At 41.3% G+C, this 15,797-nt stretch overlaps 1 protein-coding gene across 1 annotated transcript; it reads left to right on the top strand.

The window, feature by feature from the left end:
* Positions 1 to 292: 292 nt before the first annotated feature.
* Positions 293 to 14,975, top strand: LOC128742449 (titin-like). The gene is made up of 3 exons (XM_053838816.1): positions 293 to 839; positions 13,460 to 13,617; positions 13,686 to 14,975. Exons 2-3 carry the CDS (start codon positions 13,612 to 13,614, stop codon positions 14,907 to 14,909), a joined length of 1,230 nt encoding a protein of 409 aa, XP_053694791.1. The 5' UTR covers positions 293 to 839; positions 13,460 to 13,611; the 3' UTR covers positions 14,910 to 14,975.
* Positions 14,976 to 15,797: the final 822 nt, after the last annotated feature.

The raw sequence follows: 15,797 nt of genomic DNA, 5'->3' as shown, positions 1-15,797 counted from the left end.
TCGTTATCATTGGGAAGTGCTGCAAGTGTGCCTCTGTGAACATTATTAGTTGTTGTTATTAGCAAGGAAGCATATTTACACTGAACTTAATAGCTCAATTAAAACAAATCAAGTCGAAATGTTAGAAACGTAGCTTGCACGCATGCTATATGAATAAACTGGTGAATAAACAAACGCATTAGCAAATAAATAAATATAATATATAAATAAATAATGCCACGAGTGCCACCGGTGGCGTTTCAATGGCATCACAAATTCAGTAACACCATACCGTTGGAGTGTTAGCTCGGCTGATGAGCTTGCGGGTGTTGCCAATTAGTCTGGTGTAGGGTATGAATCCATGCGTGAGTCAGTGACGAACAAGCTCGAGCGATCAGCAAATGCAAGCAATGCCGGACTAACCGATTAGGCTAATGGTTTGAAGCATGACGAACTCTTTCACTAAAAACGAACGCGTGAAAGATTACAAACGGCTTTAAAGACTAACAAATCGTTGGTTTCGGTAATTGATTGAATAACCCGATAGTAATCTTGAGTGCAAATTATTAGTACAAATTGCTGTCTCCCGAATAAGGCGGCGGGTGATGCTGCACGCCCACTGCATTTTCTCTACTTCCTTTAAATCAATTTTACTTGGTTTTGGTTGGTAACAAGATAGGTCCTAACAATAATGGACAGCTAAAAAGCGCGGTGGCTGCACACCACCACCTATCGCCTAATTCGGGGGATTGCTGCACCGGTATCTTGTTTGATTTGAACATTTATTGAAATCCACAGTATCTAGTCCTGTTTAGATGTTGCCAAAGTGAATCCTTATTCGAACAAATGTTTGCTTACAGGTAATAAATTGAAAAGTTTATTTATCTCACAGAAATGAAATGTTCTCCCTAACATTATATTGATTTGGAAACGACTTGACATTCTCTGATGTGATGTAAAAAAAGGAAACTTTTATCTCAATGAGTACTGAAGCACATCCCGGAATTAAAGACAGCATTCACTTACACATCAGAAGACAAAGTTTAAAATTGTTAATAGTTATTAATATATTAATTTACAGCCCGTTTTGGGTTCGCTCAGTAAGCTTGCCCGCTCTTCGTCATTGCAGTGTCGAAGGAAGTCGTAAATGAAATTTAGCACACGAAAAATATTTCGAAGCCACCGCACAGAAATAACGAAAGAAACTTTAGTAATTGCTACGGCATACTACTCTCTTAAATTAATGCCTTCTGGCGGAATTACCCCTTACGTTTTATTGTTACCTGATTGACTGTTTCTTCTGTAATTTAACTTACTCGATACCAGTACCAATGACATTTACACCCCGGTGGATCGAGCATGGATATCCTATTGTCAACTCTCATGTTCTTGATTTGGCAAATGAAACTCTTGTGTCTTATTACTATTTTGTGTCTAATAGGTAAAAAACTTTGACCATAGATTTAATTTCAGAAGCGGCAATACAACTATATAATCAGTTTCATTCATTATTATAGGGGTAATGTCAACTAGAATACAAGCCCGTAGTCAGTTGGGCGTCGTTGAACAAAATATAATGCTGTCATGAAATTTTTGCCACTAGACGATTTTGAATTGGGGCAGCCAGCGTGGAAAATTTTGTGAAATATTTGAAATATTTTTCCTGAGAGGAACTTTGGGTAACACCAAGAGCTTAACAATTTTCACATAAATCCCTTATTTTTATGTCAATATATTGACTAACAAACTACACAGAATCTGTGGAACTGTAATCCATCATATTATGGCTCGAATGTGCCGGGAAAATCAAAATCGCCATTTGGAATGGCTTCAGGATCAACCTATCTTAGGTTTCATATACCGTTCTGATGTAAACTTCGAACACTTAAGCTATGCTGAAACTTTCTTCAAAGAAAAATGTTCGAAATCATCTTTATTCTTAATAGGTTTAATAGCATGAAAATTTAATTATTTTCATGTTAAAATTTAAAAAATGAGGATAAAATGTTCATTTATATTGAAAAACACTAAAAAACTGCTGTTCGGTTTTGATTCAAACTTCGAACACTTTCATGGTCGATATTCAAAGCTCGAATATTTCAGTCTCAGACATCGAACACTTGTATTACTTTGAAAAGTATTAATGTTTGTATGATACTACAACTTAAATTAGTGAAATTTCATCCTTTTTCTAAACACTGTCTTTTTAAATCCACGTAACAGTATGATTTAAAATTTTCACACAATAATTAGCATCAATCCGTACTTCTGTAGTCAGTTGCAAATATTTTCAAACTCTATATACTACATCTAAAGCAAGTTAACTTTGTACAGCTTTACAATGCATTTTCCCGAAGAAAAATCCGGAAAACCCGGATATTATTTGTGGGTGTTCGAAGTTTAAATCACACCTCAAAACGTAATTCAAACTTCGAACACTTTTTATTTATCTAATATCTTTGAAATAATGCATGAAATATTGTATTTTAACTATGCTTTAGTACGTATATATCTTGCTTACTTACTTACTTAATCAGCTCCAGGCCGTGGTTTCCTCTGCTGTACGAAGAAGTCGTCTCCATTCTACTCGGTCCATGGCCGCAATTCGCCAGCCACGTAGTCTACGTAGGGTCCGCAGGTCGCCTTCCACTTGATCGATCCATCTTGCTCGCTGCGCGCCCCGCCGTCTCGTTCCAGTCGGATTGTTATTGAGAACTTTTTTAACCGGGCAGTCGTCCGACATCCGCACGACATGCCCAGCCCATCGCAGGCGACCGATTTTTGCGGTGGCAGCGATGGGTGGTTCCCTAAGCAGCTGATGCAATTCATGGTTCATTCGCCTCCTCCACGTTCCGTCTTCCATCTGCACTCTGCCGTAGATGGTGCGCAACACCTTCCGTTCGAAAACACTAAGGGCGCGTTGGTCCTCCACGAGCATAGTCTATGTCTCATGGCCGTAAAGGACTACCGGTCTAATCAGCGTCTTGTAGATTGTTAACTTCGTGCGGTGGCGAATTTTGTTCGATCGCAGCGTCCTACGGAGTCCAAAGTAGGCACGATTTCCTGCCATAATGCGTCTTTGTATTTCTCTGCTGGTGTCGTTGTCTGCGGTAACCAGTGAGCCCAGATACACGAACTCTTCTACCACCTCGATTTCATCACCGTCTAAATGAATCCGGGGAGGGAGGTCAGCATTCACTTCTTTAGAACCTCTTCCTTTCATGTATTTTGTTTTCGATACATTAATGACAAGTCCTATCCGTTTGGCTTCAGCTTTCAGTCCGATGTACGTTTCCGCCATCCTCTCAAAGGTACGTGTAATGATGTCAACGTCGTCAGCGAAACCAAGAAGCTGGACGGACTTCGTGAATATCGTGCCACTCGTGTCTATACCCGCTCTTCTTATCACACCCTCCAAAGCGATGTTAAACAGCAAACATGAAAGCCCATCACCTTGCCGTAACCCTCTTCGAGATCCAAAGGGACTCGAGACTGCCCCTGATACTCGAACAACACACATTACTCGATCCATCGTCGCCTTGACCAATCGCGTTAGTTTATCCGGAAATCCGTAGTAGTGCATAATCTGCCATAGCTGATCTCGATCGATCGTGTCGTACGCCGATTTGAAGTCGATGAATAAATGATGCGTGGGCACGTTGTATTCGCGACATTTCTGCAACACTTGCCGAAGCGCGAAAATCTGGTCCGTGGTGGCACGGGCACCCATGAATCCCGCTTGATATTGCCCCACGAACTCCTTTGCAAATGGTGATAGTCGACGACATAAAAGTTGGGAGAGTACCTTGTAGGCGGCGTTCAACAGTGTGATTGCGCGGTAATTGCAACAATCCAACTTGTCGCCCTTTTTGTAGATCGGACACACGATGCCTTCCGTCCACTCCTCCGGTAGTAGCTCATCCTCCCAAATCTTGACAATGACCCAGTGCAGCGCTCTAGCCAGTGCGTCACCACCGTATTTCAGCAGCTCGCCGGGTAGCTGATCAGCCCCAACCGCTTTATTGTTCTTCAGCCGACCGATCTCTTCTGCTACCTCCTGGAGGTCAGGGGCTGGTATCCTGTCGTCTTCTGCACGTGCTCCAAGATCTATTGCCATATCGTCACCTCCATGTTCAGCTACATCGCTGTTAAGGTGCTCGTCATAATACTGCTTCCACCTCTCGATCACCTCACGTTCGTTCGTGAGAAGATTACCGTCTGAGTCTCGACACATATCGGCCTGCGGCACATGTCCTTTGCGCGAGCGGTTTAACTTCTCGTAGAACCTCCGTTTATCGTTAGCACGGTACAGTTCTTCCATCGCCTCGCGATCCCGATCTTCCTGTTGGCGCTTTTTCCTCCGGAAGACCGAGTTTTGCCTGTTCCGTGCTTGTTTATATCGATCCACATTCGCCCTCGTACGGTGTTGCAGCATCCTCGCACGTGCTGCATTCTTGTCCTGCACTAATTGCTCGCATTCGCCGTCGAACCAATCGTTTCTTCGGTTCGGATTCATTGTACCTAGTGCCGCTAGTGCAGTGCTACCGATGGCGGTCTTAATGCCTTTCCAACCATCTTCAAGAGTTGCTGCGCCAAGTTGCTCTTCCGTTGGTAGCGCTGCTTCCAGCTGCCGCGCGTATTCCTGGGGAACTCCGGTGACTCGTAGCTGCTCGATGTTGGGTCGCGGCGTACGACTTCGACGCGTGTTATGCACCGTCGAGAGTTTTGAGCGCTATCCGAATCTATATTCGCACTGCGGTAGGTGCGAACGTTTATAACATCAGAGAAGAATTTACCGTCGATTAGAATATGGTCAATTTGGTTTTCTATTCGTTGGTCTGGTGATCTCCAGGTGGCCTTGTGGATATCTTTGCGGGGGAAGAAGGTACTTCGGACTACCATTCCGCGGGAGGCTGCAAAATTTACGCATCGTTGGCCGTTGTCGTTCGTTGCGGCATGCAGGCTGTTTGGCCCGATTACCGGTCTATATATAGCTTCCCGTCCTACCTGCGCGTTCATGTCACCGATGACGATTTTCACGTCCCGTCGCGGACAGCCATCATACACCTGCTCCAGCTGCGCATAGAACGCCTCCTTCTCATCATCGGGTCTCCCTTCGTGTGGGCAATGCACATTGATGATACTGTAATTGAAGAAACGGCCCTTAATCCTCAACTTGCACATCCTTGCGTTGATCGGTTGCCAACCAATCACACGCTGGCGCATCTTTCCCAGCACTATAAAGCCGGTTCCCAGCTCGTTGGTGGTGCCATAGCTCTGGTAGAAAGTAGCCGCTCGATGCCCGCTTTTCCATACCTTCTGTCCTGTCCAGCAAAGTTCCTGCAGTGCTACGACTTCGAAGTTTCGGGGATGTAATTCATCATATATTATCCTATCGCAAGCCGGGAAGCCGAGCGATTTGCAATTCCATGTCCCGAGTTTCCAATCGTAGTCCTTATTTCGTCGCGTGGGTCGACGCCGATTGTTCCGATCCCTATTTTCTTCTTCGTTGTTGGTAACTTTTAGTTTTCCAGGGCGGCTTGTTGGGCCTGCCCCTAACCCCCTGTCTCGCCGGAGGACCATCGTGCACAGCACTGTTTAGAGTCCCTGCTGGCATAAGGACGAGTATAATAATCAGCCGCCCCTAACATGGAGAACAGACGCTGTTTGAGCCGCACCTCCTTGGTGGACAGACGCTCGTGTTTGACGAAGCATTTCCTCTACCGCCATGCTATGGTTACCGCGCCAGTATTCGCGTCGCACCTTCTCACTTCGCTATTGTCAGATTGACAACATTGCCCAGGCTACGCCGCATTTGGTATCATATGACTCGTGGAGGCGTGAGGCGGGAGCTTGTGAGGACCAGAGCTGTGTTTGACGCTCCTTCCAGGTTGTCAACTCACCATTTGAATATATCTTGCACTTACCTAATAATCGCGAAGTGGGAAGGTAAATGTTCTAAAATTGGTAACAAAATGCAAACGAAAAAACAGCTACTTTTGCACCAAACGCTAAGTTCAATGTCATACCTCACAGGATAGAGGACATTCTAACGAACACGGTGGTGTACAATAAGCATAATATTTTATCATATTAGCGATACTACGAGCATTTTATTCTGAAGAGTTCAAAGTTTGAGACTGTTCTAAGTTTGAATCAGAATGGTATCATACGCTCAAATTCAAACTAACAAATTACAAAGTGATTTACATATCTGTTTTCGGATTTTGTGATAGACTTTACATTTTCATACTATTTACACCACAAGTCACACTAAACCAAACAGCAAATAAATTTTTATGATCTGTTTCTACGTTGAATAGTGCTTTTCTTCTGGTGGGTATGAAATGGGGAAGGCAAATGAGGAGCGTCCAATATAGCTCTAGCCACCCCAAGCCCCCACCTAGCTCCTCCACGTGGCCATACCTGGTAATGCTCTATTAAGTAGCTAAGCTATGAGGTACGATGCTGGGTGGTTCCCGGCTGCCTGGTCTCAAAACCGCGGTTTTGGGCAGACGACGGAGCCACACGGCCTAGCTAATAGGTAAGCCTAATAAGTTTTTTTTAATTATTTTTTTCGTTTTAGCTTATGAAGCATCTCCTGCTATATAATCCTGTCTTAATACAGCACATGGATACCAGAATGAAAAATTAAATTAACTATTAGAAGCACTTATGGAACCTCAGAGGTCGCTACTCTATTCCATACGAAGGACTGGTGGTGAGATTGTTCTATTTTTACCATATATACCACATTTCATCTTAATATCATATTATTGACAGTATTATTATTGATATCATAAATGTGGAAGGCTGGATGATGGAGTGGATTGCCAACCTGAATTCTTAAGGTCTGAAGCAAATATGGCACTTCTCAATTCAAAACAAACAACTCATCACGTGGGTTAAAGTTGGTACAACAAAATCGATTATTACATGGAAGGATCCTTATGCTGGAAGGCGACTCTTAGAACCCCGGAATGCACACAAGTGCCTCTGCTTGTGGGTCCGCCCAATCCCTTTTGGCCCTTCTGTAACACTACTACTACTACTACTACTACTACTACTACTACTACTACTACTACTACTACTACTACTACTACTACTACTACTACTACTACTACTACTACTACTACTACTACTACTACTACTACTACTACTACTACTACTACTACTACTACTACTACTACTACTACTACTACTACTACTACTACTACTACTACTACTACTACTACTACTACTACTACTACTACTACTACTACTACTACTACTACTACTACTACTACTACTACTACTACTACTACTACTACTACTACTACTACTACTACTACTACTACTACTACTACTACTACTACTACTACTACTACTACTACTACTACTACTACTACTACTACTACTACTACTACTACTACTACTACTACTACTACTACTACTACTACTACTACTACTACTACTACTACTACTACTACTACTACTACTACTACTACTACTACTACTACTACTACTACTACTACTACTACTACTACTACTACTACTACTACTACTACTACTACTACTACTACTACTACTACTACTACTACTACTACTACTACTACTACTACTACTACTACTACTACTACTACTACTACTACTACTACTACTACTACTACTACTACTACTACTACTACTACTACTACTACTGCTAGTACTACTACTACTACTACTACTACTACTACTACTACTACTTCAAAAACTTGAAAATTTTGCGCAACTTTTACAACCTGCAGACGTTTTGGAAGTCGCAGAAAATGTCGCCCGTGACCAGAAAACTTATATCCTTCACTTGTTAGTCGTCCGCAATGGCGAAAAATTCAACTTTTCCCTCGCTGCCTGTGTTATTATGGTATTAACTGGGCAAGAAAATATAATAAACTCAACAATCGTTGTTTGGCCCTTAAAAGGACCGATTATTTGATTATCATAACTCCAGCTTGCAATAAACTTGCACTAACGCACTTAACGTAATTCTCTGTTCGGTAAATTGGATTACCGATAACCGCTAACCAGGCGCGGCTAATTGCAACCGACCAGCCGGAAAGCCTCAGCAGCTATGCGATCGACGAAGCCGTTCGTGTATGGTCCTGAGTCACAATGAAATCCCACTCCAAGGGGCCAGCTGCAAGTGACGTGGGATGATTCTGGTCGTTTTGTTGTCGCCAGCAGAACAGTTGTCGCCAGTCTTCATGGGCAGTTAGGTACTAGTTAGCCCGAATTATCATTAGGACAACTATATGTCTGTTGGTACAAACAATAAACAGTAAACAGTAAACAGCAACAAAACAGCTTGGATGTACGGAAAAACACTTCTCTGTGCAGTGGTGACACGGGACAGCAATTTGTTCAACTCTTCGTTGTTGCGGATGGCCAGCTGCAAGTGACGATAATTCTGATCGTTTCGTTGTTGCGAGCAGCATATTTCCTGCCAATTCCAGAACTTCAGCAGCCAGATATTCCTTCACGGCAGCGAAACGAGTGCTCCAGCTCCAACATATGCTCAGCATACTTTCCTTTCTTCAGCAGCCGATGAATACGACTGACCGGTAACTGCAGACGTGCACGACTGCGTCACCGCTCATATTCCCGTTGGTGGTAAATCTCAATAAGGAATTTTCAAACCTATTAGCAATCAACGAGAAAGGGTAGGATTCCATTTGATTCTCTTGTAACTTTGTTATAATAGAATTGAATGGAACTTTCCATCAACATTCTCGGTGCATCCTGAATTGTACCAAGACTTGTTCGATAATAATTGGAAATTATTCCAACCAATCACAAAGCGACAATTTCTAGTACGACCGAGTAAGAGTTATTTTCAAATTTTCAGTGACGCGTATTGAACATCAATAGTTTTCTATATTTTCAATATTTTCCAAATCAATTTTCCGATCAATTGGTGTAACTATCTTGGAAATCTATTGAAAATTGACTGAATTATAAGCCGAAGCGTGAAAACGCGTTCTTCTCCTCTGTTGGGTACTCTTACCACTGCGTCCATTATTTTGAACTATTGTGGTATTATTTTACTACCCCGTTTTATTATTTTACTGTACGCTTTAAACTTACCTATTACTTATTGAGGAAGTGACAGGCTGGTAGCTGGAGTGAGACAAGTGCCAATCAGGGATGACTAGGTTTATGAACCTAGTACCCTGATCGGCGACGCCAACCAGATCTCTACTTTTTGAGATACTGCAGTCTGCGCACTATTTTTGCTCCACGATTGCAGAGCAAGGGTTCCGAGGTTAAATATCATCTTGTACGAAACTGAGATGCCGAAGATGATATTTACTCGGACAATATCCTGTCGCAAGACCGGTGAGCTTGCTGAGATCTCTCTTATTGAGACTCAGCAACTTTCGAGTAACCTAGGGGTGGATACTCGACGTTATGTATTTATTTAGATTGTTTGAGCGATTGTACAGCCATCCTACTGACCATAACTGTTCGGCTCTCCTTTTGTTTCAGCCCACCCTCCAGCACACATTCAGAGATCAGGCAGAGTGAATCTCGACCCGTGAGTAGAAAGTTTTGGAGCCACATCTTCGTTTGTCGACTCACAACGAGTCGGCGTATTGAGGATAGACGAGGATCAGGACTGAACCCCTGCCAGCGCATCGTTCAAGTCCTACTCCTCCCCTATTCTCCTCTCCACCTCATTCGTTTCTTTGTTTTTCGGCAGAGCGAGCTTGCATGGTAAGAAATCGTCCACTGCATCAGTGACCGGCTTGATGCAGCAAGGGCAAATTACTGTGGGGGCGCCCTGGTACTCCACAGGCTCCGTTGCGGCGAGAGAATTTATAGAACCCCCTCCACTATTCATCCCTCGGCACGGGTCGCGTCACACCTTAGATCAGGGGTTTATCCATTCAAGTTTTTACATAATAGCCATGGATAACAGCTACTTCAACCATCTCCTTCAGGGGCTTTGCACCCTCTGCTTTGGTTCCTGGGAGCCAAGAGAACCGTCCTGCAGGCGAAGAGTCTTCGCATGAGTGCCCCATTCTCTGTCCATATACGACCCTAGTTTCCACCGGTTGTCCGATTTCCAATAAGGAACGTATCCCGGATGGTACCACGAGGAGGTCGAGATAGGAGTTGCTGAATAAGAGGCTGTGGAACCTCATGGTGGTTCTGGAGAGCATTATTCAACCATTTACCATCCGTGAAAACGCGTTTTTACTTTGATGACGTCATTTCCAATAACCAATCACGAAGCGAGAATTCTAGTAAAACATAGGTTCATTATTTTCAATTTATCAATAGTTCAACATCAAGAATCCATACTTTTCTTCATTTGGGTCAATTGTTAGAAGATTTTCCGATCGATTGGTGTAAGAATATTGAAAATCGATCAGAAAACCGCTGAGCTATTAGCGCTCAAAACCTATCATTTTTCGTGACGCTCGCATTTTTCGAGTTTTTGTAATGACACCCTATCTGAAAACTTGCCGTAAGACGTAATCCTACGTCAAAAGTGTTGTTTATATTCAAGCTTTCATCACAAAACCCGCATAACGTAATTCTACGCCAACCGGTCGTGTCTGGAATACCTAGTTTCTACCGGGATTGATTACCCGATCTGCGTACAATTTACGTAAAGCCAAACAGGCCCTATCCTGTAAGTCACGTCGAGTCACGTCGAGTAACTCGACCCGACTTATTGTCGAGTGTCAAGTGCGGGGAGAACGGGTAGCGTAGCGGATCAATGAAACCCCCAAAGAAAGCCAACTCAGGCGTCACTTGTTGACAGTTGAGTCACTAGTTTTTCAGTGGTCGACTCAGTCGAGTTACAAAATCTAGAAAATCGTGTCGCGTGTAACTTACATAATACCAAAAGCGAGCAAAGTGACACTCGACGTGACTTACATTGGAAAGTTTGCAAAAAAAAAACAACCTATAACATACCTACAAAATTGAGGGGTTTCGGTTTTACCTGGATTGCCCTTACTGTGGGGGTTGTGATCGGCCAAATTCCGATAGCAGAAAGAATATTTGTTTCTATATTCGTATTTATATTTGTATCCTAATTGTAACTGCTTCAACTGAAAATGTTTACATAATGTCTTATTTTAGTATAATTAATCAACGGATCTTTCCAACTTACAATTTATTGGTGTCCCTTTTCGAGTTGATTTGAGGTTAGGGTCTTATCTCACCGATTGCTTACCGTACTCGTGAAAGCTAATTTTATGTATAGATATTAGAGTTTTTAATTAAATTTTAATTGCATGTCTGCTCACTCTAGCTTAGTAATGTAAATAGTAGTTTTAAGTCTAGTCTAAGTATTATTTTAGCCAGCTTTTATAATTTTAAGTGGAGAACTGATACATAGTGTATGAAAACATGTTGTAAAGAATTTGCTATGTCAAAATGGATGACGATGTTACTTATCGATGAAAGCGACGCCATCACATGTGCCGATAACATGTGTTATCAGTTACCAAACTGCGGCACGCTCAGTAACCTTACTACGAGGGATCCCGTCGTAACACCTATTTTCCTGAAACTATATATATATATATATATATATATATATATATATATATATATATATATATATATATATATATATATATATATATATCCAAGTATTGAAGTTCATTTCCAATTTTTGTGTTTAGGTAAAATTCCAGTACAATTTGACGTAAGTCTCCTAATTTAAATTGGATAACATTTAGGTCCAATTTCAAGTTTTATTCTAGGTCCAATTTTCCTGCCAAATTTTATGCAAATTTAAATCTAATTTCAAGCTCAAATTTTTAGTCCAACTTCGAGTTTAGTTTTCGATTCAATCTAACTTTAGTTCAATTTGAAATCCACGTTGGTTCTAAATTAAGTTCAATTTCATATCAAACTGCTTGCCTAAAAAAGTCCAATTCCATGTCCAGTTTGAACCAATATCTCAAGCTCAATTTTAGGTCCAATTTCGAGACAAATTTAAATTCAATTTAAGTCCTATTTCAAGTATAACCTCATGTCTAATTTCAAGTCGAATTTGAGTTCAATATTGAGTCTCATTTTACGCCCACATTTCAGTTCAATGTGAAGTAGGGGAAAGGAAAAACAGTCAGACAGCAGGTATAGTGCGACAACGGGAATAACATCGCCATAAAGCATTAAAGATTTATGATATTTTCCTGTATAATTTTTAAAATTTTTGGGAAAAAAGTATCTCACCGTATATATGCATATATAATGTAAATAAATGCTTGGGAGAATCGAGTTCGCCCGTAACTTTAGAATTTTTGCTATTTCTTCTACGACGCTTGGTTCAAGAGTTATAAACTTTTGGAATAAGCGATGTTCGAGAAAATCAGACAATTTTGTGTTTAGGAAAATATAAGAGTTCGAATTTTTAAAATAATAAGTAATGTAATGTACTAATCATGCAACTCTATGAGGGTTCGGCCCATTGTGTGCGACAATTCCTTATCCTTATCGAAAAAATCCTTATTTTGCATAAACCCTGTTCGAGAATAGGTCGTGTTTTTCAAATAACACTTTAAGTTGATCATAATGCATAGAAAATATACATTTTCTATTCATGATGAGGAACGATCGATAACCCATGACGAACTAATATGTCACATAGAAGAAAATCCATCGTCCTACACATTTTACTTGTGCACTAGCATCCTCTGATTTGTAGGGTTTTATATTGTAGGATATTTACAGTTGTACGGTTTTATACAGTTAATGCTCGAAGTGACGTGGTGCGGCCATGTTGCGAAGCATGAAGCATGTGTGAAAAATGAGTGGTTTTTGCATGGACGATGAATCGAACACAAATATCTCGTCTGTGCGACAACTTTCATGTCAGAGAATTCTTTGCCAGTGCAGCTGCTACTAAGACTAACGATCATGCAATAGACTGGGACCAGACTGAAAATTAAATAAATTAATTTTGACAAAGAACAATTTAAATTCAAAAACCGAAATAATACAAGGTTAAGTATGCAATACTAAGCAGAACTTTCAAGCAAGATTAAAATAGTTAACTTATGCTTAATCGAAAAAAAGTCAAGACAAATCGAGCTCGAATTATGAACATAAAATTAAAAAAAAAAGCTGTACAAATTAGAAAAACTTTAGACAAGTCGACGAAAATAAAATTAGCAAAGGAATTGTAGGTAACAACAGAAAGAAACAGAACGCAGAAGCGAAACCGACAATAATTAAAACTCAGACCGGTTTGCAATAATAATAGACATTCACACATCGCAACATTTGAACTTAGTTGACGAGTAATTTAACACTTTCGTCTAATAGGCGGATCACCAATTATTTGAGGTCAGCTGCTAATTCGCAAAATAAACAAAACCAATCTGGTTATATTTCAGCTAAGAGATTAAACCCGTGAGCCTCATTATCGATGCTATCTTTTCAGTTTTTTTTTCTAACCAATAAACTCATTCACTCTTTTTTTTATTGATGCTATCAGTGTGTCGTCAAAAATGCGAAAGACTCTCTTGCTAGTGATCGGTATGAACAAATTGCTATACTATAAATGCTTACCGATCGCCACAGTGGAGCATCATTCAACTTCGATCGTTCACCGGATTAGGTCGTGTAATAAGTGCAAACGGGACCAGTATGAAGGTGGGTGTTCAATAAAACGGTTTCCAAAATTTGAGTTAGTAACAGTTTATTTATTCTTGATTCTACAGAGTTTTATAGTACTATCCATGGCTATAGCCATTGCGCTGGGAGCGGCTATCGATCGGCCAGAGCAGAAACAGGACGATGCCGTTGTGGCAGAATCTAAACAATACGAAAAACGTGGACTTAGTGATCACCGGTTCTCTTATGGACGTCATATGGAAATGTACGGCAGCAAACCGACTTCTGAGTATGGTGCCGAAAGTGTAGAGGATCTGAAGCATCTCTACCAGAATCATAAAGCCCACGACTGGTCTAACGAAAGGCCTTCCTATCTTATGAAGAAGGTTCCAGTTCCATACCGAGTAGAAGTAGAGAAACATACTATCATTGAGAAGAAGGTGCCAGTTCATGTAGATCGGCCAGTTCCATATCCAGTTGAAGTTGAACGTAAGGTGCCAGTTTATGTCGAAAAACGTGTCCCTGTACATGTTGATCGTCCAGTTCCTTATGAAGTGAAAGTTCCATATCCAGTCGAAGTCGAGAAAAAATACCCAGTGTACGTTGAGAAAAAGGTCCATATTGATCGTCCAGTCCCATACCGCGTCGAAGTGGAAAAGAAAGTTCCAGTCGTCGTAGAAAAGAAGGTCCCAGTGCACGTCGACCGTTTTGTAGCCGTTCCAGTGGAAGTGAAAGTCCCAGTACTCCACAAGGTCCAAGTTGAAGTTCCACAGCCTTATACTGTTCAAATCCCGAAGCCCTATCCGGTGTACGTCGAAAAGGAAATCATCAAACATGTCGAGAGGCCGGTGCGCGTAGAAGTGGAGAAGAAGGTTCCAGTTCCAGTTGTTCACAGAGTCGAAGTTCCGAAACCGTATGCCATCTACGTCCAACGACCGGTTCTGGTTGAAAAGCAACAGAATGACGAACATCGTCACCACAGTGAACACGACCACAAGGATGAACACGTGGCACTGAAACTGACCGGATTCGTATCGGAACCGCTTCACCATGATAATCATGATGAAGAATACCACCATCAAAACCAAGAACAACATCACGCTCATCATGTTGCTGAACACCTAGCTCAGCACAAGGATGAGCACGATGCTAACGAAGATTACCATCATCAAACTCAACACCATCAACAACAGCATGATCGGTATGAGCATCAGCAGGCTGCCGATCATCAACATCACGATCAGCACCAGGCCCACCACGATGCTGAACAACATCAACCCGAACAGCATCATCACATCCAGATGCACTACAAGCGTGAGTCCAAAGAGTGAGATCGTTGATTCGTTTAGCTAGAACAAATGAACCTGAAAAAGCTACTTCTCTAGTCTATATATCTGTGCTCGTGCTATCCAATTGTTTGACACAGAATGATCCTATCATTAATAAAAGTTATTATTTAGTTTAATTATTCATAATAGTTGGAAGTTGTTTTAATTCATTGTCAAAAGAAGGCTTGATTGTAATACTGAATTTTCCGTCCTTAGAACTTTAGTGCTATCTGAAGCTTTAAGACTGATCAGTTCGTACAATTGTTCGGATTTACATTCGCAATCGCAAAGTAAACAAAAACTATCTGATCATCTAATCATCCATCCAACGAACCATGCCCTCTAGAGCTCGCGGTTGTTTGAAAGATATCTCGGCTTTCGAGCTCACGGTAACAAATCGCGCACGTTCTCGCACTTCACTTGAGCACAGAGAGAACTATGTTTTGGCGGAAATAATTTGAGTGCCGTTTATAACAGTTTTGAATTAGTGCACCGATTGTTAATCAACGAACAATTATCGAGCATTTATCTTTGGGAATTATTGGGCAGTTTCTTGCAGTACGAAAAGGAAGTCTAGTCGCGAATTTTATTGCTCTACCGTTTTTCGCCTAAAGTAGAATAGTGCTCTTAGCTTAATATTTGTTGTCCTGGTGATCTCCTGGTGACTTTGTAGATACCTTTGCAGGGAAATAAAGTGCTTTCGATGTCGAAAAGCTAAGTACCTATTTCATGCATCGCTGGCCGACATCATTCGTGTCAATGTTCAGGCTATAGGATTCAATCACCCGACTACTGATGCCTCTACTGAGTAGTAAAACTCATTCAATAAAACAAAATAAAAACCTGATTTAATCCACCTAGTGGTGAAAGGAACCTTTGTTATACCGTCTT

Source organism: Sabethes cyaneus, chromosome 3 (genome assembly GCF_943734655.1).
Source record: "Sabethes cyaneus chromosome 3, idSabCyanKW18_F2, whole genome shotgun sequence".
Lineage (NCBI taxonomy): Eukaryota > Metazoa > Arthropoda > Insecta > Diptera > Culicidae > Sabethes > Sabethes cyaneus.
Note: the sequence above shows the minus strand (reverse complement) of the source record. Positions and strands in the feature narration are given on the sequence as shown.